Here is a 25,578-nt window from a genome sequence, read left to right on the forward strand (position 1 = left end):
AGTTTCAAAATGTTGAATCTTGATGAAAAGAGGCATTTGTCATCGTATGCCCAATGAGCTACGCTTTTTTTACGAGGTTGTCTTCTTATTATATCTACGATTGAGAAAAACTAGCACCACAACATGAACGAACTTTTTATTAGTAGTACATCATCTCTCTTGAGGAATATGTTTAATTTCCCTTATTGGAAGAGTACTAGGAAAAAGAAAAGAAAATTGATCAATAAACGTCACTTCCTCTACTCTAAATCTTTAAATCTTATGAATTTCATGACAATTAAATATTGTAAATATCATAAGATCAAAAATCTTACGAGTTTCAGGACAACTGAATATTATAAGATCAAACCATTCTGGCGCACCAGCTACACCAAACACTAAAAACACTTTCAGAAGAAAAAAAAACAATATGAAACTTAGTTGTGATTGGGAAACGGGATTCAATGCAAGTTTTGGGACAATATCCTTCCAGTTATCACCTGACAATGTGACATAGTAGGATGAATTACAAAAAAAAAAGTTGGGAACAAACATCAGCCAAATGATGCACTCCCAATACCAGAGGTGCTTCTCTTATTAAAGCTAAAAGTATCCCGGTGTTCAAAAACAGCCGAATCAGTTTCGGTTGACAGCTTTTTCTCAACCAGAGAACATATGGAAAACGATTTGCAAATCTACAGGAAGTTTCTCACATCTAATGACTTCGTATCCACCATTGCCTCGTCTTTAAACTCCTCACTGAAAGCAAAGAGAGGAAGTTGCAAAAGGTTTCAATAAAAGATTCGATAAGAGCCTACATGTCTAGAATACAGCCAACCATATGCAAGTTGGATTATGCTTAAAGAGAACGATTTTTTTTAGCCCTATGTATAAAATCTATCTAGCCAATCATAATCAATGCGACCGTGAAAACAGTCATTCATTCAAACTACAAAAAAGAAGGCAGCACAGAATCGTCTGCTGGAAACTATGCTATCAACTAAGAATCAACTTTTTTGCAGCGTAATAATTATCACAAACCACAAACTACATACCGCTTCTTTTGAGTTTCCATTGCCTCAAGAGCATCTTTCTTCAGGTCTTCCAATTGTGCCTTGGAAATTTTAAGTTCCAACTGCTCTTCGTACTTGGGCAGATCTTCCCTCCGTATCCCAATCCTGATCCAAAAATGTTGAAATGAAGACTTCAATACTGTATATCTTTTATCCCTATGGAAAGATTGTTCAACTGTATGTATGTAGGATCGCTACCAACTATCTCAAGCTCCTTCAAAAATTTACATTGGTAAAAGCTAGAGTCCAAGTCAAATAAGAAAATAAATCCAATAGTTGGGTACCTTAGCTTCACTAATAGGTGCAACCGGCTCTGCCACCAAATAGACACACAATGCAGAAAAATAAAAATGAATCTTATTCTACACTAAATTTTGTATTTACTACGTTTTTTTTTCAGTTCATCAATTAGTATTTATTTCACTGGTCTATCATACGATAGTTCTCCATAATGTTCACATCTGTAGTGTATCTTCTACGAAAACAGAAATAGAAGGATGGTGAACATGTCCTTCATCCAAAAGGGGAGCGTGAGGGCTTCTGTTTTCTGACAAGACATTTTGTTCTTGATGGCAATCTTGTGTGTGTGTGTGTGTGTGTGTGTGTGTAAACCACTCAATCTTTTGGAATGAGGCCAAAATAAACAAAAAGTATAAGAAGTTAGAATTGTACTTTTGATTGATTTTGTCAAACTCAGCCATAAGAAGAGACATTCCTTTCTTGTCATTCCTCATGAGAGGTTTCTTCAATTCTTTCTCAATCTTTTCCAGTGCATCAAACATCATAGCTTCTGCACCAAGCTCATCATTAAGACCTCTCCTGAAAAATGCAAAGGAATATGATCAAGAAACAAACAACAAAGTCATGCACTTGGCAATAGACATAAGATCAACGTCACAAGTTTCAAAGATAAAAATGAATGCATGGGCACTAAATACCTCCAAAATATAATATCATACTATCCCAAATCCATACCAGAACCATACAACAAATATTTGGAAATGTTTGGAGAAAAATATTGAGATTGGACTATATGGAGGAAAGAATGCCAAAAAAATCTGAAAATGTTGACATGCAAAGTGAAAAAAAACAAAAAAGAAAAGAAAAACTGAAGTTTAGTTCAAGGCTCAAAATATAGCTCGAGTTAGATGACACGAGTTTATTCAGTAAACATTAACCATGTCAGCCAATCCATCCCTGTGCCAACTTAGCTTAATACTTGATGAATTGCAAGTCGTGTTAGTAAAAGTTAGCTTTTATAAATGCAGATGTATTGGAGGCTTGGAGCTTCTTTCTCTTTTCTTTTCTTTTCTTTTCTTTTTTTCTTTTTATTTCCTCCTTTTGGTGAGGAGGTTTCCAGGCTTTATTGATTGATATTGGCCCAAGTCTCCAAGTCTTGTACATCTTGCAATGCCTTGAAACCCAAATATTCATGACACCACAACTGTTAACAAACAAGCTAAGGAGAGAAATTTAGACAGTGCATTTCTCGTGTTGACAAGAAATCAAAGTCCATGAAAGAGGAGCATACTTAATCCGGATATCCTTCAATGTCAGCAAGTATGTTCTTGCATCGGGGATGTCTTGGGTTCGTGACTGAATGGTGTATTTGATTCGCTCTGATTCTGACAATAAATCTGCCCTGTGAGGAAAAAAAGAGGGTTAAAATTGTAACTCATACAGAATTCATATGCACATATTTTTATAATATAAATTCACCATTATGCATGTACTAATATGAACACATGTTCCATTGTCACGTGATAAAAATAAATAAATAAACTTCCATGAAGGCCGATAACAAGGCTGGCTCATAAATGCTAGCATGGAACACAAAAATAAATGAGAACTCTGTGTATAATTTTTTGTAGCTATTTTCCTAGAAAAAGGTACAATGCAAGTGGAACAAAAATTGACATTAGTGATCCCCCCTTGAGTAATGTAACTCCATTTCCAGTTTATTGGGCACATACAAAAAATATGATCACCAAAACGTGTCTTTGAATATTCATGATTATCACACCATTACTCTCCAATGCTTCCTTTAATTCAACTACAACAAAATTGTTTCAGAATGCAGAGGCAGAATTTCACCAAGCAAAGTGTACTGGAGTACAAGGACCCTCAAAAGAAGCAACTAAAAACAAACAATAAAAGAAGCTAGTATTGGCAGGGGTATTTGATTAATGTGCTTAAAAAGATAAAATGACCCAGGCTACCTCTCTGCACCAGTTAATTGCACAGCAAAAGATATAGGGAGTCAACCCACAAGTATGTTCTTCAGCAAAAACACTCAAACTTCACAACTATAAAATGTAGTAATCATTCAAAAACACTCACTTCTCTCTGGCCTGTTTCATGACCTTTGCGTATTGAGCTACAGCAGCAGGATCCTCTGGATCAATAGTGATCTTCTCTTTTCGGAAAACATCAATTGCTGTCTCAAATTTCTTTTTCACTTCCAGAAATATGTTCTTCAGCATTTCTTTGGCACCCACATAAAAAAATTAAAAAAAAAAAAACATTATCAACGAAATCACAGAAAATTATGATCGTTGTTCATATAGAGAAGTTAATGCACCACTCATGTAGCTTTATAGTCTTCATATACATATATCTAATGCAATTCTCACGTAATTTTTATGTATGATTCCTTAAAGATTTAACTACAACTGTGTGATTGACATAAACCAAACTTCATAGCTCTCTCTCTCTCTCTTTCTCTCCCTATTTCTCACTAATTGAGCGTATTTTGCCTCACCATCTCCCTTCAGAGCAGGCCGAGCAGCCTCTTCCGCAAAGTGACGAACAGGAATGGCATACCCCTGATGTAAGATACTTCGACCGCCAAGCACCTGTAACATCAAAGAGGCACAAAAAACACACGTCGAGCAGCTGATTCAATAATCATTACACCTCTACGCAAGATTAGAAAAATAAACATTTGCCCTACAAGCACAGAATTACAATGTCCAAACTATACGGCCAGCATTTTAACGTTGGAAAAATCGACAGCAACCTGCATACTTTACATCATCCAAAGAAACCCTAAAATCACAGATCCTAAATAAACAGTTAAAAAATCCGACACCTTCAAAATGTAGAAAATTACACGAGCCAATAAAGAAAATTTGAATTAGAGGGAGGGAGAAATTGATAAACATTACACCATTTCCAGGAATCATACGAGTATTTGCTAATAATCAGCTCCATTCCCAAATAGAAAACAAAAGAACGTAAACAAAAATTAAAAAAAAAAATAAAATCAATAAAAAAAGACAAAAGCCACACACGCATATCAATCCTTAAAAGTTCATTTAAAGAAGAATAATCAGGGAGAACGGAAAGTAGGGTAAACGGGGCCGATCCAGGAAGGAAATGAACAGACCTGCTTGGATTTGGACAAGAGACGAGAAGAGAAAGCCATGATGGTAGCTCAGATTGCGCCCTTCTTCTGATGCTTCGTTGAATCGTTTGAGGATTGGAAGTCGGATATATTAGGAGTGTGAAGGAGGCAGTCTGCGCGAAGCGGAGGGGAGCTCTGCTAGAAATGGTTTGATGGAGCCTGCTCCTCATTCGTCGGTCTACTTCGTATCCCCACCGTTGGATTGTCTTACATTAATTTTCCAAATGGATGGTCATGATCGAAAACCAGTGCACCTCAACAAACCTGCACCTTCACCTCCCCTTTTTTTTCTTNTTTTTTTTTAATTTTTTTTTTTTTTTTTTTTATCGAATTAGTGGGTCAAATTGCAAATTTAACCAAAGTAAAAATTAAACCTAAAATATTTAAATTTTATATAAAAAAATTTTAAAAAAAATTATTAGTAAATTATAGCTTAAAAAATAACGGTATGATTTAGATAATTTCGATATGATTACTTATTCATGTAATTCATAAGCAAACAAACTTAAATTTACAAGATAAATTGCATAAACGGTAAACAGTAAACTAAAAATTTCTTCAAACACGTTTTAAAAATTTAAAAGTCCAACTTCCTTTGACGTACCAAATCTACATCTCCACATTTATCGTATTGGAAAGAGCAGACTCTCTATCAAAAGATGATCATGAAGCTTCGAGTGAAAATAGCGCGTAATAAGTTCAAACGAAGCATGAAGAGCTAATTTCCTTTTCCGGAAGGGTTAAAGTAGAGATATAACCTACAGAAGACTCGTAATGGAAGGTATACTATTAGGATCAATGGTAAAACAAAGTTTTCTTTAACATAGAACTATCAAGTTCCTGTTGAACCATTCATATATACAAATGATGATTCTACATTTCTGCAGCAAATGATTTTCCACAACCACAAGTTTGTGTAGCATTCGGGTTCTTGAACGAGAAACCCCCACCGATAAGTGCGTCGCTGTAGTCCAATTGCATTCCAAACAAGAACAGTAGGCTCTTGGGATCACATACTACAAAACAAGGAGGAGGAGAAAGGGAAGCTTGTATCAGAAGCTCAAGCTACACAGCAAATGAGAACAGGAGGCTACAACACAAAAGAGCATATCGAAAACGAAGTAGACAAAACGACACGTTCGTAGTTCACTAAAACATGCATAAGTTCCTTCATCCATAGAGCAGAGAGCAATTATCAAGGAATGAAACAACATACAAGTTTATGTCAAACAGTATGCATAAAAGAACAATATGTTTGACAACAGTTGCGCAACATTCATCTTAGTAGCATAAGAAACTACTGATATCTAGTAATTCAACTCAATATCTAGTAATTCAACTCGCTTCAGTGTATAAGAGATGAATTATGAACTACAAACAAAGTGGTGAGGATTGTTGGGAGGGAGTCCCACATTGGCTAATTAAGAGGATATCATGGGTTTATAAGTAAGAAATATATCTTCATTGGTACGAGGCCTTTCGAGGAAATCGAAAGCAAAACCATGAGAGTTTATGCTCAAAGTGGACAATATCATACCATTGTGGAGAATCGTGGTTCCTAACATGGTATCAGAGTCATGCCCTTAACTTAGCCATGTCAATAAAATTCTCAAATGTCGAACAAGGAAGTTGTGAGCCTCGAAGGTGTAGTCAAAATTGACTCAAGTGTCGAATAAAGGGTGTACTTTGTTCGAGGACTCCAGAGAAAAAAGTTGAGTCCGGATTAAGGGGAGACTGTTCGAAGACTCCATAGATCTCAGGGGAGGCTCTATGGTGTACTTTGTTCAAGGGGAGAATTGTTGAGGTTGTTGTGTGGGTGTCCCACATTGGCTAATTTAGGGGATGATCATGGGTTCATAAGTAAGGAACACATCTTTATCGGTATGAGGCCTCTTGGGGAAACCAAAAACAAAGTCATTAGAGCTTATGCTCAAAGTGAACAATATCATATCATTATGCAAAGTCGTGGTTTCTAATATAAAGTTCCTCAAATTTATGACATATGGCTCAAGAAATACCCATCAATAGAAATTCAGTGAAAACAGTGAAGCTATAACTCTTACCAATCACAAAACCATTATATTCTATAATTGAGTCATCAGGTCGAGCATTTGCCCTGTTCTCAAACTCCATCGTGTAGGACATACCAGAGCATCCACCCTGTCTGACACCAATTCTTAAGCACAAGTCTTCATTACGTTCAGTTCTCATTTTGTTAAAGTGTTTCAGTGCATTATCTGTTAATGAGATAGCCGGAGCTATACCCTCAGATGTTGGAGCAGCTGTTCAATCACAATTTTCATGTTAAGAAAATAAGATGAAAGGGTAAACTTTGATCATAAGACATAATATAATCATTATATTTCATATGCAGAAACTGTAATGCAAGATTTAATAGGTTTTATCTTTTGATGTAGTAAGCCCAAAAGAAAATCACAAATAATATTGCATCTGAAGATGTCTAAAAAGAAGAAACGATTAATGCTAACAACTACGAGAAATAATGCACATTAAGATCAATCCATTCTGATCATTCAGGCATTATAACAAATTAAAGACATTATTTGTGATTTGTATATCAACCAACAGGATCTCAAACTATAACTCGCAAACAGGTAATCGTTCCAAGTAACAAACAGTTATTTTCCATGTAAATCAATAAGAAAAATCCTAAATATTCTGCTACTCAATTTCAATATAAAGCTTACACCAGCTAACAATTTCAATTCCAATCAATCAATACCTGAATCGTATGTTCGATTAATAAAAAAAAATCACTCGAATCTGAGATTCTTCACAATTTCATGCTTCAAATCCAATCCAAACAGAAAAAATTCAGACTAATTCTTACATAGACAATGCATCCATGAACTACGATATTGCAGTGAAGTATAATATCCAAAAATAAAGCAGGAAAACAGAGGGAAATTCGAAGAAGAGGCGTACCAGGGACTGTAACCGATCGAATTGATAAGGAATTCCTATGGCTGATTTTCGTAGGTAAATATGGAAAGGAAATTGAACTTCGCTTTGCAGAACTTTTAGGAAGAACTCGCAGATGAAGAACAGAAGGGCATTTCATGGGAACCGAAGAGAACGCCATAGGGGAAGCCCGTTGTGATGCCGTGATTCAACCGGCGAACGGGAACGGCGACCGGTCAATATGCGTTTCGCCGCCTTTAACTTCTCGGAAATGTTTGTCAATTGGGATCGTGAGGTCAATACACTATTTTCGTTATGATTTACCTTCATAGTTGGGCCGAGTCCAACCCGGTCCGACCAAGCCGAATTCAAACCCAGCGAGCGACACAATTTGGACTTGGACCAAACCGACCCAACCTTCAATTGCAAAGCTCATGCCCAATCTTCGGTTTTACTCATATTAATTTGAGTCCTTAACTAATTTAATTTTTTTTAAATATATATATTTAATTAAATGTTATTAATTTTATTGAATTTCTATGTCTTGAATTTATTTTAAAATTTTCGTATTTTTATAATTTTTATTTAATAAAAGTTATTGATAAGATAATATTTTATTTTTAAAATGCTTAATTAGCATTGAAAACTTTTAAAAATTTTAATAAATTATAAATGATTTTATTTTTCTAGTATATAAAATATAATAATATGAAATAACTAGTCAATCTAAATATGACTTAAACAAACTAGTCCATTATCTAATTCAAAGTTTGTATCAAATCTAACAAATAAATAAGTTGGGTCAAATTGGATCGAAGTAATTTTAATTATTATTAAGATTTAATAATAATCGTAAAAGTAAGTTAAGGTTGAATTGACATGTAATCTTAGGTTATGATTAATCAGAGATCAAACTAAATAAATCTCGATCTGCAAACTAACCCGAATTGTTTGATTTCGAAAATTTTAACTCAACCCAAATCGAAAAAAAAAAAAAATTAATCAACTCAAATTTGAATAGTCTAAGTTGATTGAATTTTTGAGTCTGTATAAATATCATACAAATGCATCACAGCTATGCATAAAAAAAAATTATTATTTAAAACTTTAGATTATATGCTAAAATTAGAGCACGCAATAGGGTGGGTGATTAAAAGATACAAAGTTTTCGGGTTCATTTAACCTGACCACTTGTTCGAAGTCTTCCTTAAAGTCTTCCATTCACATAGTTAGTCAGCCAGTCAACCCTTATATATATATATATATATATCAATATTCACCCACTTGTATTAAAAAAATACATTGAATTTATCCAGAAATTATTATAAATTTTATGATAATAATTAAAATTTCCTTGTAAATTTATGAAAGTTGTATAAATGTTTATATTAAAATTTTAATTTCATAAAATTACCTTCTAGATGATTTTTTTATACGTTTTTATTTTTTTAAAAAAATGTTAAAATAGATATTTTCTAAATATTTATTGAAATTTGTAAAATCTGGTAAATTTTTCTTTGTTAATTTATGTGTTAATTAAATTTAATTTTTCAAAATTAAATTTATTTCGAATGACCGTAAAAATTTGTAAAAAATAAAGAAAAAAACTATATATTATATTATCCTTAAATAAAATGAAAAATTCTAATTCAATTTGAATTTATTCACATCACCATTCATAAACATTATCAACAATATTTATTAATCATTTCAACTTTTAATTTCGATTTATTTTAATAGATATATACTTTTGTCACATTCAAACTTTCATAATTGTATTAATTTTGTTTTACTTATGTCTCCATAATTATTTTTTCTTAACTTTCATAATTGTATTAAAAGTTTTTATTACATAATTCATGGAATATAAATTACAATAACGTGTTTAGTCCACATATTTATATATTTCAATTTAATTTAAAAAAAATTATAATTTTTTTATTGCATTAAAATGACGTCACAATTATGACGTCACCCTAAAATAATGCCTGTATGAAAGAAAGGAGAAATTTTCCCGGCAGACAGCAGGAAGGTGAGTAGGAAAGAGCCAGCTGAAAAGGAGATTAAAAAAAAAAAAAAAAGAAAAAAAAATCAATTAATTAATTATTATTATTTTTTTAAAACTTTATATAATGTTTAATTAAGCAGTTCCTCCCCATGTTCCTCTTCTTCAAACCATTTACTTTTCATGGCCATGAACTCCCTTCAAAACCCTACCCAGTTTGAAGACTCGTCCTCCTCGTTCATGGATCTCCTCGATTTCTCGGGTTACCTGCTACCCGATTTCTGGCTCGAACCCGAGACCACAGCGTTTCCAGAGGCGATAATCGGAGGCCGGACCAGATCCATGGAAGAAGCAACGTCGACCATGGATAAGAATAGCATGCAAGTGAAAGAGCTTATTATATTTATATATATATATATATATAGTTAATGAATTAATTTATTTTTGTTAAAATAATTAATGTGTTTTTTTTTGCAGAGATGAGTGGCGTGAGAGAAGGGGTGTGAAGAGAAAACAAAAAGGACGAGGTGGTGGGTGCCATAAGGTTGCGTTTAGAACAAAGTCTGAGTTGGAGATCTTGCAGGATGGCTTCAAATGGAGAAAGTATGGCAAAAAATCTATCAAAAATAACCCTAATCCAAGGTAAATATTCATATATGTTTATTTATTTATTCTCCCTTTAAAATAAATTAACGTTTATATAAATATAGTTCGATTAATTCAGATATAGAGATGTTTAATTGCATATGGGTGTTTATATGATCTGATAATTGATCCGTTTAAACTATTCAACCTAATTTATGTTAGATTTAGTTTGATTTTATTTTTTCGGTTTGGATTGGGTTAAATTTGTGAAAAAACTAAAATTTGGATTGGTTTGCATGACATTTTTTTGGTTTTGTCAACCCGACCAACCTAGAAATAAGGTTACAACATAGTCCTGGTTTTAAGATCACTCTGAATACTAAGAACATTTGAAGTGATTGTTATGATATGTGAATGTTTGATATTTGAGTTTTACTACGTTTTAGTTGTTAATTAAGATTTTTTAAACATATTTAAAAAAAAAAAAAAAAAACAACTTGACAACCTAATACAGAGTTGAGTTGGGTTGAGATAGGTTGAGGTGTGAACTCTGTTTGGGTTACTCGAGTCACCAGTCCAACAAACCCGAAATTTTGGGTTGGTCGAAAAAAAAAATTCTAACTCAACTCAACCCGTGTACGATCCTACTTTTGCATCTTGTGAGGTAGAAAAGAATATGAGTTCAATATTACTATTAGCTATAATTGAAGGAGTGACTTTTGAATCGGTAACCATTGTTTTATCTAATTTATTTAGGAATTACTACAAATGTTCGAGTAGTGGGTGTGGAGTGAAGAAGAGAGTAGAGAGAGACAGAGAAGATTCAAGCTATGTTATAACAACATACGAAGGAATTCACAGCCACGAGAGCCCTTTCTCGAAGTGTTGCAATGATCCAATATTTCATTCTCATGGTAGTTGCCCTAATTCCACTTATTTGCACCTCTCATCTCCACCATGTTCTTCTACTACTACCCTTTGACCTCTTAATCTCTTATTTTCTTCTCTTCAACTACCTATTTCCTCTTCGTTCTACCTCTTATTGTTTTTTTCTTCTCTACTTGTGTAATTAATTATAGCAATCTCCCTTAAAACCATGTTTAATTCCATCCTCTTTGGTGTTCTCTATTGAAATGAATTCAATTAGGACATCTAATGTAACGTCTCATGCATAGTATTCAGATACACGTATTTTTTTTATTATGTTTTCCCTTCGCTCATATTGTAACAGTCTAAGCCCACCGTTATCCGATTTTGTATGCTTTAGCTTGTTACACATATCGTCGTTAACTTCATGACTTTAAAATGTGTCTACTATGGAGAGAGTCTAGCCTTACTCTCACTAGTCACTGGATGGTGCGATGCACTGATCGGTAGTACATGTGTTTTTAAATTGTGAGGATAATGACGATACTTAACGAGCTAAAACAAATAATATGTGCTAGCAGTGGGCTTGGACTATTACACAACTTTTTAGAAAATTGTATAGGTGATTCAATTTCAAACTTGAACACACTTAGTTCAGAATTTTTATGATTGAACTACCGAAAATAAAGTTGCACATTGTTGATAAATACACTAATTATCAATATTTTTAAACATTTCTTAATAGTCATATCCTCGTAATTATTTTCTTTTACATATGATTTCAATTTATTTACGTATCGTTTCTTTACTTGGACGAGATATTTCATGGATACATTTTATATGATCGGATTCTCTTAAAACAATATTTTAAAATGTCACTGCTACAATTTCATAATTTATTATTAGTATTTTTATTTATTTTTGTTATTTATTTATTATTTTTTTTTTTTAGAAGTGTAAAATTGAAACTCTTAAAATATTAAGCATGAATTATGTAATGAAAACAAAATATATTTACCGTTAAATATAAATTATGCATTCAGTTTGTTTTTCATGAAGTTAGAATTAATTAATTTTTTTTTTTTTTTTTTTCCTTTTAAAAAAACAAGTTTTTAAAATAAATATGCCATTTCATAGACTTACCGGGGGTTAGAGGGCAAGACGACCAACTTGATTTTGTCCCACATCGGCCATATCCGCGATGAAGGAGAGAGAAGACGCTATAAATAAGGAGAAGCTACTGCCAGTAGACTCATACCTTTCTCGGCCTTTTGGCTAAGATCAAGTGTAGTATCTGTTCTTATCAGTTTAATATCTGATACGTGGGCCATCGGCCCACATGATATTAAATTAATTTTTACTGGGGGAGGGCCCATTACGGTAGCTTGCTGCCGGGGTTTTCGAGCGTCGCCCAAGTGATGCACTACTGCTCGGGCCCAGGCGCACCCCTCCAAGTCTTAGTACGAATGGTTTTTACGGTACAGAAGGTTTCACTTAGATTTTGCTTGCATCCCACTTTAACTGTGTTTTTTTTCCTATTAATTGCCCTGTTCAGCGGCCTGCACAGGGGCCCTGGATCGTTACATGCACTGGTCAATATCTGGTGCCCTACCTTTAGTAATAACTGACTGATTTAAAAAGTAAAAATTTATTAGGGGGTTAAATCATTAGGTGAGCTCCTAACGTAGGGGCTAACCCTTTTTGAAAAAGTAAAAATTTAATAGGGGTTGAATTATTAGAAGGCGCGTGGAATACGCAATGTACAATGTATTAAAAGACTTATATAAAGTTTTTATTACGAGGGTTAATCCAATTATTGGGTGAGCGAGCTTTGAGGTTTTAGTTACATTTTTTAGTTATTACTTGACGTCTAACTATTAAACTGAATCAACTCAAATTTTTGGAATTGACATAATTATGACATAATTATTAGCTAGCGAGATTTGAAGTTCTAATATTAGGGTTTAGTCTAAGGATGTAATAATTAAATTTTTGGAATTGACATAATTATGACATAATTATTAGCTATTAGCGAGATTTGAAGTTTTAATATTAGGGTTTAGCCTTAGAACCCTTAGAATTTTAGCGAGATTTGAAGTTTTAATATTAGGGTTTAGCCTTAGAACCCTTAGAATTTAAGGATGTAATAATTATAGTAAATGTAACGAATAACTAAAATTTTTGTAATGTGATTTTAATTATTAATATAATATATAATTTTTTTAAAAATAATTTAAATAAAGCATTGGGTTGGATATTCGATTCCATTCATACTTAATCCAATAACCAAAAGTTTATGGATACCCCATTAAAATAAATTTAATGGTGGGAGTGTGTGGTTGTTGGCAAATATTATGGCGTTGCTTGGCCAAATTAATGGAAACATGATGGTCGAGTTATGGTAAGAAGCTCAAGTGGATGATGGTCAGAGGTGGTTATGTTTCGGTTTTGCAATTTGCATCCAAGGAACCTGTCATCGTCATCACCGGTAACACCACTTCCCCATACTCTCATTCATTTTGAGTATCTTCCCCATATATACTTAGAGGTCGGCATTGCCCCCAAAACTCTCGAGACATCCACATAACCATGAACCAATCTTAGGGGGAGTTATGAAAATTAATACCGAATCTCTAAAAATGTCAAATATGTCGTTCACTTATCGGACATAAAAATGCAATGGTATCCAACCATTCATATGAATTTTTTAAAAAATTATTAGATGCAAAAATAAAATAGTTTTTTTTTTTTTTTTTGGAAAATTTAGATACCGAATAAAATTAAATTTAATAGTTGTGGTGGTTTGGGAAATCTCAACCTTGGCCCATTCCCCCTTCTACTCTCTCCCTTCAGCAAATATTGAAGTGATTGTCTATAGTCATGTTTTGCTCCCGAAAAAAACCTGTCACCGTCATCGTCGGTAACACCACTTTTCCGTACCTTTTTACCGTTGGAATTTTAGTTCAATTTATTTCTCTTTTAATTATATCCTTACCCGATATTTGAATTTAGTTTAAGTTTAAATTTGATCTAAACGGTCCTGAATTGAGTTTACAAACACCTCTTTCCCTTCTCTGTGCCCCTTCTTGAACTGTAAGAGAAGAAGAGGGTTAACCTACTTGATTGAAAAAAAACTAAAATATTACTGAATTAACAGGCTGATGACATAAAATATGTATGAGATATCATAGGGGAGTGAACAAAACATTTCTTAAGATGTGAAAACCTCTCTTTAATAGACGCGTTTTAAAATCGTGAGGCTGACGACGATACGTAACGAGCCAAAGTGAACAATATCTGTTAGCAATGAAGTTTGACTGTTACAAATGGTATAAGAGCTACTCACCGGACCATGCGAAGCACTGGTTGGAGTAAGACTAAACCCTCCTATCCCTCCTATATAGTATCATAGTTAGTAATCACCATACGAAATTTTGGAAAGAAATAGAACCCAAAGCAAAGAATAAAAAGTTAGCTAACCTTTTATAACTATTAAGCTACATAATTGGCACCCTAAACCACAAGAACCTTTGAAAAAGTACTCGGGGAGTACCGGCCGGCTCTTTGTTCAAGTGGCATTTCATCCCTAACCATAATTTATCTACGGCTCCTTCAACATCAGTCAGTTCAGACCTCACTTAGTTTCATCCAAGCTTCATCATAGTCATAAATAGATAACCACTTAAGTTTAGGTCCATAAGTCGTTTCAATTGCTCCATGTAGATTAGCTTTGGCTATGACTCTGAGTGGATTCTCTTAACCAAGTCAGTGCCTATGAGACAATAAACACAATTTTAAAATTCGAAACGAATCTATATCTTTTTTTCTCGATATAGATATAGACTGAATTTAATAGATATATCTCATCCACTCCATTATTATAAATTACAACACAGATGGAGTTAAGAACAAGCCAAATACACAACAAATTAGCTCCACCCACACCTCTCCCATGGCGGCATCTCTCGACCTTCTACCCATTTTCCTCGCCTCATTTCCCCTAATTTTCATCCTCATTTCTCTGTTTCACAGACGAAACCCACATGGGATTCCTTGGAATTGGCCCATTGTCGGAATGATCCCCACCGTCATCGCCAATATCCACCGAATCCACGACCGTATAACCGAAATCCTACAGGTCACCGGCTGCACTTTCCACTTCAAAGGCATTTGGTTCACCAAAACAGGGTTCTTAATGACCGTCGACCCCGCAAATATCCACCACATTATGAGCACCCACTTCGAAAAATACCCAAAAGGGTCCGAATTCAAGTACATTTTCGAGGTTCTAGGCGATGGAATTTTCAACTCCGACGCCGATTCATGGAAGAACCAACGCAGAGTGGCGCAGTCTTTGATAGTTCATGAGAAATTTCTTAAGTTCATGGCCGGAGCTGCTCGGGAAAAGGTGGAGAAAGGGGTGATTCCGGTGCTGGAGTTTTATTGCAAAAATGGGGAAGTGGTTGATTTGAAAGATCTGTTCTTGAGATTGGCGTTTGATTCTACTTGTATGATGGTTACTGGGTTTGATCTTAATAGTTTGTGCCTTGAGTTCCCTGAAATTCCGTTCTCTAAGGCTATGGATGATGTTCAAGAAGTGCTGTTTGTAAGGCATTTGTACCCCAAAATGTATTGGGAGTTGATGAAGAAGCTTGATGTTGGTGAGGCTAAGAGGATGAGGAAGGCTGCTGAGACGATTGATCATGTTATTGCTAATTTGTTGGCTGTCAAAACAGAGCGCTTGAATCGAGCTCGAGAGATGAAGGAAGAACTCCCTGATGGTGGTGCTGATTTGATCACATGGTATCCTTAATCTTATATTCAATCTTAAACTGTCGTTTTCAAAGTTTTAAAATGTGTGTTTTGTTCTCTTTTCCAACCGATTTGAAGTCTCACAGTAGTTAACCGAATGGACGAGGAAGTGACAAGAAACTTCTTCCGTCGCCCTCTCTTAGGTAAGTCTATCGCTAGTAGATATTTGTCTTTTTGGGCTTTCCCTCTCGAGCTTCCTCTCAAGATTTTTAAAATGCGTCTGCTGGGGAGAAGTTTCTATACCAATGTTTCATTTTTTTCTCCCCAACCGATGTGGGATCTCACAGTCCACCCCCTTCAGGACCCAGTGTCCTCGTTGACACTCGTTCTATTTGTAACGGCCCAAGCTCACCGCTAGTAGATATTATCCTTGTGGTGTTGATATTTTCTTCTTGCAAATGGTATAGAACCAGACACGAACGGTGTGTCAGCGAGGATGCTGAACTCCAAAGGGGGTAACACCGGACAATGTGTCAGCGATGACTGAGCCCTGAAGGGGGTTAGACACTTGACGGTGTACCAGCGAGGACCGGTTTTAAAAATTTTGAGAGGAAACCTTCAAGGGAAAGCCCAAAAAAGATAATATCCGCTAGCGGTAGATTTAGACTATTACACTCAATCCAGACAATATTTCAATTCTCAGTGAAGATTTACCTTGAAAAATTATAAGAATTCTTCTCCATCTTTTTATATATTTTTTAACTAATAATTTTTTTAAAAATGTCAAACATTTTAATAAATTCAATAATATTTCGAAAATTCGATTAATTTGAAAGAGACAGCAATAAAAATCTCTCTTTACTCCTCTATCCCGAGAATTTTCACCCGTGGTCCCGATAGGTTTATTAAACATATCTACCTAATATCATAGGTAAAATTAAGAAAATTTTAATCTTTTATATGCATGGATGACAGGTATATGATCAACGAACACAACGAACTCGATATCAACGACAAGTTCTTAAGAGACACGGTCTTAAACTTCATGATCGCAGGCCGAGACGCGTTCAGCGTGACCCTCTCGTGGCTCTTCTACACCCTCACAAAAAACCCCATCATATTAGCAAAAATCCGAGAAGAACTCAATAGCATAACAATCCCACAACAAAGAACATTCGCCATTGAGGAGCTCAGCAACCTAGTGTACTTGCACGGCGCCATATGCGAGACGCTTCGCCTCTACCCTCCAATAGCCTTCGAGCACAAATCTGCGGCGGAAGCCGACACCCTGCCGAGCGGCCACCACGTGAAGCCGCACACGATGATCCTCTTCTCGCTGTACGCATTGGGGAGAATGAGGTCGGTGTGGGGAGAGGACTGCGAGGAATTCAAACCGGAGCGGTGGATTACGGCGAAAGGGGCGATTAAAAGAGAGCCGTCGTATAAATTCTTCAGCTTTAATGCTGGGCCGAGGACTTGCTTGGGGAAAAGCGTGGCGTTTTCTCAGCTGAAGATCGTGTCGGCTGCCATTATCCATAACTTTGACATTCAAGCTGTTGATGATCATAAGGTTGTCGCTCCAGCTCCTTCTGTGATTCTTCATATGAACTGTGGGTTTAGGGTTAGGGTTTGTAAGAGATGGGCATGAACGAACGAACGAACGAAGAACGAATCAACCAAGTTGTTTGGATTTAGATGCATATAATTATGTTTGTGTACTCAAAATAAGTTAGTATAAAAAATTAAAGATGGGAGTATTTTGGTTTAATGGATATAATAAATTTTATAGACTTTCGAGATGTTGAATTTCGATGTCGAATTCTATGGTACGTCTTTTTCGGGAATAGATATGTTAGTTGCATGATCATGTGGCACTTAATTAGTCGCGCGGGTACGTCACTTGTCTCCTTGGTGAACTTCGGTGGGGAAACCCATATGGCCAGTGGGTACACACCCAGATGTCAACAATCATATTACTCCACAACTCGTTGTGTCTGATTAGCTAGTTGGTGAGGTAATGGCTTACCAAGGCGATGATTAGTAGCTAGTTTGAGAGGATGATTAGCCGCATTGGGACTGAGACATGGCCCAGACTCCTGCAGGAGGCAGCTCTGGAGAATTTTTCCGCAGGGGGCGAAAGCCTAATGGAGCAATGTCGCGTGCGTTGAAGTATTTTAGGTTGTATAACTAGTTTTCTTATAAACAAACTTGAACAGCCAATCCAAACCAAACCAGTCTTAACTTGAACTAGCGAGACTTTTGATCGGTTTAAGGGGGGTTTTCATTTTTTTCGTGCAACCCTAATAAAGTGTGGACAATAATTGATTGTCCGTCTTGGCCGCTTAGCATATGTTGTTGTTACATATCGTTGTCAGGCTCACGGTTTTAAAATGCGTCAGTTAGGGAGAGGTTTTCACACTCTTATAAGGAATGTTTCGTTTCCCTCTCCAACCGATGTGAGATCTCATAATTTATCCTCCTTGAGAGCCTAGCGTTCTCACTGGCACACCGCCTGGTGCCTAACTCTTAATACCATTTGTAAGAGTTGAAGTCCACTCATAGTAAATATTGTCTGCTCTAGTCTGTTAAGTATTATGGTTAGTCTCATGATTTTAAAATGCTTTTTTTTTAGTAATAATCTAAACTCGGCTAACAATTATTATCTATAACGAGCCAAAATAAATAATATCTCAAACTAGATACGGAGCCATACATGAAGATTCCATCTGTGTGGCCCCCGCGAGAGATAAAGCCCAATTAGTCAAATATGAGTTTTGTGGTGCCCGTTGGGCTGGGAAGCTTTCCACGGTCCGTTAAAACCAATGAGGCTCAGCCACGTGTTACTTTATTCGTTGATTTCTGCTATCCAATAATCTATATTTTTCGCTTTTCATCCATACAAATAAAAATTATTACACTTTTGTTTTTTCTTCAATTATTTATTTTCATCTGTTTTTTTTTTATCTTAACCTTAAGCTATAAATTTTATTTTATTTTTAATATGCTTGATAAATTTTTATTCAAATATTGTTTAGTACAATATTTATTATTTAAATATGTACGAAACAGTTAAAAAAAAAAAAATCTGAAATCACATATGTAGACATTTAAAAGGTTTATTAAAATATTGTTTATCATAATAAATAATTATTTTAAATTAAAAGAATATAAAGAAAAACCTTTAAACTAAGAGTGAAAATAAAAATATTTTAATTTAAAAATTCGCATAAAAATCAAAAGTTTTTTTCCCCTGTATTTACTAGAAATTGAAATGTTATAATTTATTTAAGCAATAAACTATTAATTTTAGTTTAATGAATCATATATAAATTAATACAATTTATAAACATATTATTTATTTATTCCATAATAATAATTTAATGAAGGACAAGGATTTAATATCACTTTATGAAAATTAAAAGTCATAGTGTCTATTATTGTAATTTCCATAAGAATTAAATTTTGGATTACATCACTTTATGAGAAATAAAAGTCAATTGTCTATTTTGCCACTTTTAAAATAAATGTCATAATTTTAGTAAAAAAAAACTTTAAAATGTGTATGGGAAATTTAAATAATAATGAACAATTGACAATAATTTCATATTATTAAAAGTTTAAATATGTTAATGAAGTGGCAAGACAAAATCCATCTAATTTTTTTTAATAAAACTCGATATATTATTTTATTTAATCAAATAAAAATTCCCAATTTTATTTGAAAATAAATAAAACGTCGTCGTTGGGCGTGTCCAATGATTGCAATCCACGTAAGCGTCTCGATATAAATATATTTTAAATTCCGTGTAAGGTTTGATGTACAACTGTAAAAGCTTGAGAACCAGCGAAGGCCGCACCGAAACAGCCAAGACCAGTGCCGTAGTGGCATAATCGTAATATTGCAACACGCAAAGCTCCATTATCGTCTATTCCGAGGCCTATAAAGACTCAACAGAGCCTTCATTTCCAATTTTAGTTTATTATTATTATTTTTTTATCGGAAGAAGAAGAATATATCAACTCTAGTGTCATTTCCCGGTGCTCTTCCTTCGCTTTTGCTTTTCGTTTTCATTCTCAATCCTCTCCGTAGAGTAGAGAAGAACTCGAACTCGAACTCTTGCTGCTTGAAGCTTCTTCTCGTCTGGTGTTCTTCGTTGTTCTGTGAAGCGAGGACTTGCAGTTGTTACCATGGATGATCGGAAGGAGGTCGTTTTTCTTTCTGTTTTGCTTTGCTGCTTGTGTGATTTCTCTTTTTCATGCTTCTTGCTCTATTTTGTTCATGTTTGTTTCTGCTAAGAAAATCTTAGGGTTTCGTTTTGATCGTTGCGTTATTTGCTTGCATAAGAGAGGAAATGCATAAATTTCTTGATCTGAGTTGATTAGTTCAGCGTGATTCTTGAAGAGGTTAGATTGTTGTTACTTTGGTTTTCAACCTCGCCTAAGGAAAACAAGCGTAGAAGCATCAGAATCTCGTAATTAGTAGTATTCTTTTTGTTTGGTCAAACTGTGAATTGAGTTGAAATGTTGCTCTGTTATTTGTTTCTTTTCAGCGTAATCATCGCTGACATTTCATCTCGAACGTGCACATATATATATTTTTGTTTTCTTGTATGAAATTTTAGATTTGATTTTCCTTTTTTCTTCTATGTCAGCCTTTTTTCGGTCGAAATTTCTCACTTTGCTTATAAGATTCAGAAAATTAATTTGATTAGTTCGCTACCTTGGTTGGATTTTGACGTTTGTATTTTGTTACGAGAGAATTTGGCAATATGCTTTTGCTTCTTAACCGTTTATGGTTAATTCGCGGAGGCAATCAAGTTACTTTTTCTAAGCTGGGAAACAGTCAAACCTGTCAACTTTTACTTCCATCCTCTCGGCAATTATATTCCTATGGTTGCCAAACTTCAACGCTTTAGGCGATGAATTTTCTTCAGCTGCTCTTCTATTTCAACTATTGACTTTTTGTTTGTTTATTTATATTTTAGCATGTTTCGAAGACTGAAAAATTAAATTTTAGAAAAGTTGCTGTCCTGACTTTGAAGTTTGAAAAACTTATCCAATTATTATACTCCACAGCTAACGAACTTTAATTTGATTCATAAAAAAGTTGGGAGAAGGAATTTGTTGGCTCTAATAAGATAATAAATTGGCAACGGATAAAAGAAAATCCTAAAATGGTCAATTTCCGATATTCAGCTCATGTTATTTCGCGAATGCTAATGAGAGTCGAGAATGAATTGGACAGTGAGAGGTTACTTTGCAAATATCTGATGTGGTGTGTGCTTTTGGTGAGAATAAATCTGTTTGTTCTATAAAATAGAATAGCTGTAGAGTTTTTAATTGGTATTGTCTTTATATATATATATATATATAAAAAGAATCTGAAATGTAACTGACATTCTTGGCTTCAACGAGATATGTTACTTTTGTTTTCTGCAGAAAACTGCTCCCTGGCTTTCAGTTCCACAGTTTGGAGATTGGGACCAGAAGGGACAGATGCCAGACTACTCTCTTGATTTCTCAAAAATTAGGGAAAATAGGAAACAAAACAAGAGAGACGTGTCCCGGGCGAGTCTTGGAAATGAAGAGGAGCTCATTGCCCCAGCCGCTCCTCCAACCACAACAGACTCTTTCCCCACTGAAAACCATCACTCCTATCGTCAGAGTCACCATCCTTCACCAGTAAGATTATTGCTCCTCCGACCTAAAATTTGATATTGGTAATTTTTTGATTCTCTGATAGTGACTTGCATGCTCTTATACACATACCGTTTGGTCAACCAAAGAATCAGTTGGGTTGGGTTGGGTTACATGTGTTGTATGTGCCTGTGGGTCCATGCTGCCTGCTATTATCCATTAACTCGTGGGTACAGCTCTTGATTGTGGAAAAATCAATATCAATATAAGCCCAAAAGTTTCAAGGTCAAAAGACACACTTTCCTGAAGTGTCATCTAATTTTATGATGAATAAGCTAATGAAAGTTTAAATTCCTTGGATATCAGATCTCCTACCCTAAATGTTGTAGATGAGGTAATTGTTCTAGACACTTGTAGTTACATGTATATATTTCAAGAAAAGATCCGAGTGACTTAACGTACTTGCTACTTTTTATATTGTTTTATTGTTTGGATTATTTAGAAGGTTAGCTATTATTTGGCGAAGTGAAACATGCTTCATGCCTGCTTCAGCTTTTGGGAAGAGATTTCTCATTTACTCTTTGCTAATGTTAACAACGTCTGTAATGATACATCCTATGCCTTGTCTCAGGGTATAAAATTTAAAAAAGAACAATAAAACCGATTGATGATTGGAGAAAGATTAAAATAAATTGTTTAAGAAGCAGAATGCATTTGTCCATAATATTAGTAGTCAGCTCAGTTGAAGGCGGAATTTTAGGTTATTCAGCATACTTAAAGAACCAGTCACGGGCCGTGATTCTTGTTGATCGTTTAGATGTTATGTGGGTAGTGTGATTAGTGATATTGACTTCAAGATAGGTTTGTGGAAACAAGTTGGGAGCGGGGTCCTCTATCCACCTAGCCCATTAGTATGAATAAGTGGTGTTCTTTCATCTGGTGTTTGTTGCCATATCTCTCATAGATTGAAGCTGTGATAGTAAATCCTATTTCATATTGAGGAACTTCCAAACAGGTTTTCTTTTCTTTCTTACATGGGGAAGAGATTTTCCTTACCAAGGACATATTCTAATTTATGTCAATGTCTAATGATTTTTATTCTTATTTTCTTCCAGTTTCAATTAAAGCTAAATAAAGGGTAGTTGAGTAATTAGTGTATGCGTTGTTTTATAGTGATAATTTCTGGACCACTCTTTGTATGTTTCATTGATGTGTATCTTTCATTATTCATATGTTTTCTTTTTCTTCGCATTAAACAAAGAACAGTTGTCCACAGAATACGACATTAATTACTTTGTACAAACTAACTTCTAAATTTGGATAGATGAGATGCTGGTTGGCTTGCCTAATCAGACGTAGCATGAAATATTTCTATGATTCTATTTTTAGTTTATTATATCAGTCAAAATCATAATCATGTTTTAGATTTTAATTGGTTTGGCCATTTGGATATTTTTACCTGGTTAGAAGTATGCTTTTTTTAAACTTTATTTGTTTTCATATTTAGTCAAACTAGTGACTAACTCAGTTGATATTATAATGGGTTCAAAATTTAGCCCCTCTTTTGGTCTTCGGTAGTGGGTTGTTTCTCATATTATTTCAATGAATATGAAGCCATGAAGTTATGAAATCTGTGTCCCGGTGTTTAGTTGAAAAACCCTGGGCTAGTTCAGTGGAGTTGAAGTTGTATAAAGTTGTAAACTGAACGTCCGGCCCAAAACTGGGGAGCCAAACCTCTACTCGAGATTTGGGGTCTTACCAAAATCTCAACACGTGGGCTCAAACTTGTTTGAACTAGTGTACCATCTTTTTCAATTTCATGTAGATATAACATCTTATCAAATTAACAGTGGGACCTGTTTTTTATTATTATTATTATGTATGGTAAATTGTGTTCATTTTTTGATGATTTGTACAAATAATTTTGGTTGTTTTGCCAGCCAAGAAAGAGCATTCTAAGCTACTTCAACTGCTGCGTGAAAGCCTGAAATAGTCTTGAAGACCTTTGCAGCAGGCCCACTTGTAAGTTGAAATGTCATTGTACTAATTACTTCTGTACGGACACCTCTATCGTCCTTTATTTGTCTTGCTGCTTAGAAACTGTACAATTGTATTATATTTTTGGATTTTGTTTGATGCCTTTGTTCTTGCCTGTAGCTGCCTCTGTTTCATTAATTCTGCCTTGAAACAATCTGTTGAAAAAACTAGGAGGAAATGTAAAATGCATTGGGCCTAGATGATTTGTTTCAAATAGTTAAAAGAGGGGGAAATAAAATGTTAGGAATTACGACTCTCCACAATGGTATGATATTGTTCAATTTGAGCATAAGCTCTCGTGACTTTGTTTTGGGCTTCCCCAAAAGGCCTCGTACTAACGGAGATTATTCCCTCACTTATTTGGGGATTCTATTGTCATGACTAAGTTTAGAGCATGGTTCTGATACTATGTTAGGAATCACGACTCTCCACAATGGTATGATATTGTCTACTTTGAGCATAAGCTCCCATAGCTTTGTTTTGGGTTTCACCAAAACGCCTCATACGTTTAGGATGTATTTTCTCACTTATAAACCCATGATCATTTCTTAAATTAGCCAATGTGTGACTCACTCCCAACCGTCCTCAACATAAAAGTTCTCTAGTCACAATGATAATGTTTCTTCTCATTACTTCCCTTGTTTTTGCTTCTCAAATGAACTTTGTTGGTACTACTTCATGAAAAAGCTGCTGTAAAATGTTAAAAAAGTAGAGATAAAATGACAAAGAAACAGAATTTACATTGCTGTTTTTGGTAGTTGCTTTGTTGGTCTCGAGTGGAAAAAAAAGTGGTGGGGGCCTGGTGGTGGTAGGTGTAATTGGAAAAGGGTAGGTAAAATAGCTTTTATTTCCAACTATAACTGAGAAAAGGGCCAAACAAATAGACTTTATGCTCAAACTTTAGAAGCTTCCAACTCTATCATAGATGAACATTTCTCTTGACCTAATATACCAACAATCTAGTTATGTTATGCCTTTTAGTCTATTGAGTATAGTTGAATTTAGGTCAAATTATTATTTTAGTGTTTCAATTTAGTCTATTGTTTCAAAATTTTAATTGTAGGCTCTTTGGCTTGGTTAAATCCCTTAGACATCCATGTCTTAATAAGTGTTGATCTTTTTGCATAGGGCATATATTATTTGGACATAATAGAGAGGTAATGAACTGGTGCTTTTGTTAATAGTATCTAGGACTCAATTAGGATAAAAATATAAAAACATAAACCAAATTAGTGATAGATAGGGTCCCATGTACAGTTTTTTTTAGTGACTAAATCTATTAGTGATAAATCTATAACAATTGAGGTCTATTTGCATAGACCTCTCTACTACTGAAGCCGGTCGATAATATTCATATGCTTATTTATTATTAATTCTATCAATAAATTAGAAGTAGTGAATTAATGATAATATCAATAGAAAAAAAAAATGATAACAAACAACATTGATTTATTAATAGCAATACATTAACTAATATAAAATTTTGCATGTCTATCTCCCATGGATGATAGATTTACAAATAACCTATTAATGATTAATATGAAAATATTTTATTAATGATAGGAAAATTTATTTGATTCAACCATCTACCTCGAATTCACGTGGAGAATTTATGTATTAAAAAATTTAAAACAAAATTGAAATAAACATAGAAATAGATTTCGTATTAAAGTGCTTTCATGGTGCCTAAAATTTAGCATTAAATTTTACAAATTAAAGTCAAATTGGTCACTTTTTAAAAAGTAAAAAATAAAGTAAAAATCATAAAGATTAAAATAAACCTTTAAAAAGCACCCAAGAAATCAAAATATTAAATAAAATTCTAAAATTTATATTTTGACACGTGGCAAGCATTAGAAGCTAGATTTTGAAGTACAGAAACCTACTCCCGAGAAGCCAACTGCCCCGACCTACCAACCACGCCCATTAATTTCCGGCCCCATCCCCTTTTCAGAAAATAAAACGATTATTTTAATTATAAAAAAAGAAGAAAAAATCAAACGACAATTATTACCCCCCTGTCAATTCTAAAATATTTACCGTACAGTAAAAAATATATAAAAAAAAAAAAAAAAGAAGAAAAAAACAAACAACATATTCCTTTCTTTAAAAAAAGTTAAATATTCTCTTGAAAAAACTTAAATATATTATTGATTAATGTACCATTTTATTAGATTAAACTTCACATTTTCTTAAATATAGCTAAAACCGTTACTAGCTAATGAAAATATTAAATAGAATTATTTTTTTTAATTTTTAGTTGATAATAATTTAACTACTTGAATTATATAATAATATTGTAACCTTATAAATTT

The 25,578-nt window shown here is 34.2% G+C and overlaps 5 protein-coding genes and 1 non-coding gene across 6 annotated transcripts; 4 read left to right on the forward strand and 2 right to left on the reverse strand.

Annotated features, from left to right (window-relative positions):
- Window positions 1-321: 321 nt before the first annotated feature.
- Window positions 322-4,604, reverse strand: LOC111782042 (probable ATP synthase 24 kDa subunit, mitochondrial). The gene is made up of 7 exons (XM_023662809.1): window positions 4,441-4,604; window positions 3,814-3,907; window positions 3,393-3,537; window positions 2,584-2,694; window positions 1,725-1,871; window positions 1,035-1,157; window positions 322-738 (listed from the first exon to the last, which is right to left on the reverse strand). Exons 1-7 carry the CDS (start codon window positions 4,477-4,479, stop codon window positions 675-677), a joined length of 723 nt encoding a protein of 240 aa, XP_023518577.1. The 5' UTR covers window positions 4,480-4,604; the 3' UTR covers window positions 322-674.
- A 613-nt stretch (window positions 4,605-5,217) lies between these two features.
- On the reverse strand, window positions 5,218-7,678 carry LOC111781146 (iron-sulfur assembly protein IscA, chloroplastic-like). The gene is made up of 3 exons (XM_023661593.1): window positions 7,405-7,678; window positions 6,522-6,740; window positions 5,218-5,474 (listed from the first exon to the last, which is right to left on the reverse strand). Exons 1-3 carry the CDS (start codon window positions 7,559-7,561, stop codon window positions 5,332-5,334), a joined length of 519 nt encoding a protein of 172 aa, XP_023517361.1. The 5' UTR covers window positions 7,562-7,678; the 3' UTR covers window positions 5,218-5,331.
- A 1,896-nt stretch (window positions 7,679-9,574) lies between these two features.
- Window positions 9,575-11,308, forward strand: LOC111782197 (probable WRKY transcription factor 51). The gene is made up of 3 exons (XM_023663017.1): window positions 9,575-9,765; window positions 9,863-10,027; window positions 10,727-11,308. The coding sequence occupies exons 1-3, from the start codon at window positions 9,575-9,577 to the stop codon at window positions 10,950-10,952; spliced, it is 582 nt and encodes a 193-aa protein (XP_023518785.1). The 3' UTR covers window positions 10,953-11,308.
- Window positions 11,309-12,091: 783 nt separating this feature from the next.
- Window positions 12,092-12,288, forward strand: LOC111782352. Its single transcript, XR_002813102.1, has one exon. It is a non-coding gene; the product is annotated as a U2 spliceosomal RNA (small nuclear RNA).
- Window positions 12,289-14,763: 2,475 nt separating this feature from the next.
- On the forward strand, window positions 14,764-17,238 carry LOC111782010 (alkane hydroxylase MAH1-like). The gene is made up of 2 exons (XM_023662763.1): window positions 14,764-15,640; window positions 16,565-17,238. Exons 1-2 carry the CDS (start codon window positions 14,790-14,792, stop codon window positions 17,235-17,237), a joined length of 1,524 nt encoding a protein of 507 aa, XP_023518531.1. The 5' UTR covers window positions 14,764-14,789; the 3' UTR covers window position 17,238.
- A 2,304-nt stretch (window positions 17,239-19,542) lies between these two features.
- LOC111781060 lies at window positions 19,543-23,461 on the forward strand. Its single transcript, XM_023661466.1, has 3 exons — window positions 19,543-19,795; window positions 21,029-21,271; window positions 23,167-23,461. The coding sequence occupies exons 1-3, from the start codon at window positions 19,778-19,780 to the stop codon at window positions 23,212-23,214; spliced, it is 309 nt and encodes a 102-aa protein (XP_023517234.1). The 5' UTR covers window positions 19,543-19,777; the 3' UTR covers window positions 23,215-23,461.
- Window positions 23,462-25,578: the final 2,117 nt, after the last annotated feature.

The sequence above is a fragment of the Cucurbita pepo genome, chromosome LG19, assembly GCF_002806865.2.
Source record: "Cucurbita pepo subsp. pepo cultivar mu-cu-16 chromosome LG19, ASM280686v2, whole genome shotgun sequence".
Classification (NCBI taxonomy): domain Eukaryota; kingdom Viridiplantae; phylum Streptophyta; class Magnoliopsida; order Cucurbitales; family Cucurbitaceae; genus Cucurbita; species Cucurbita pepo.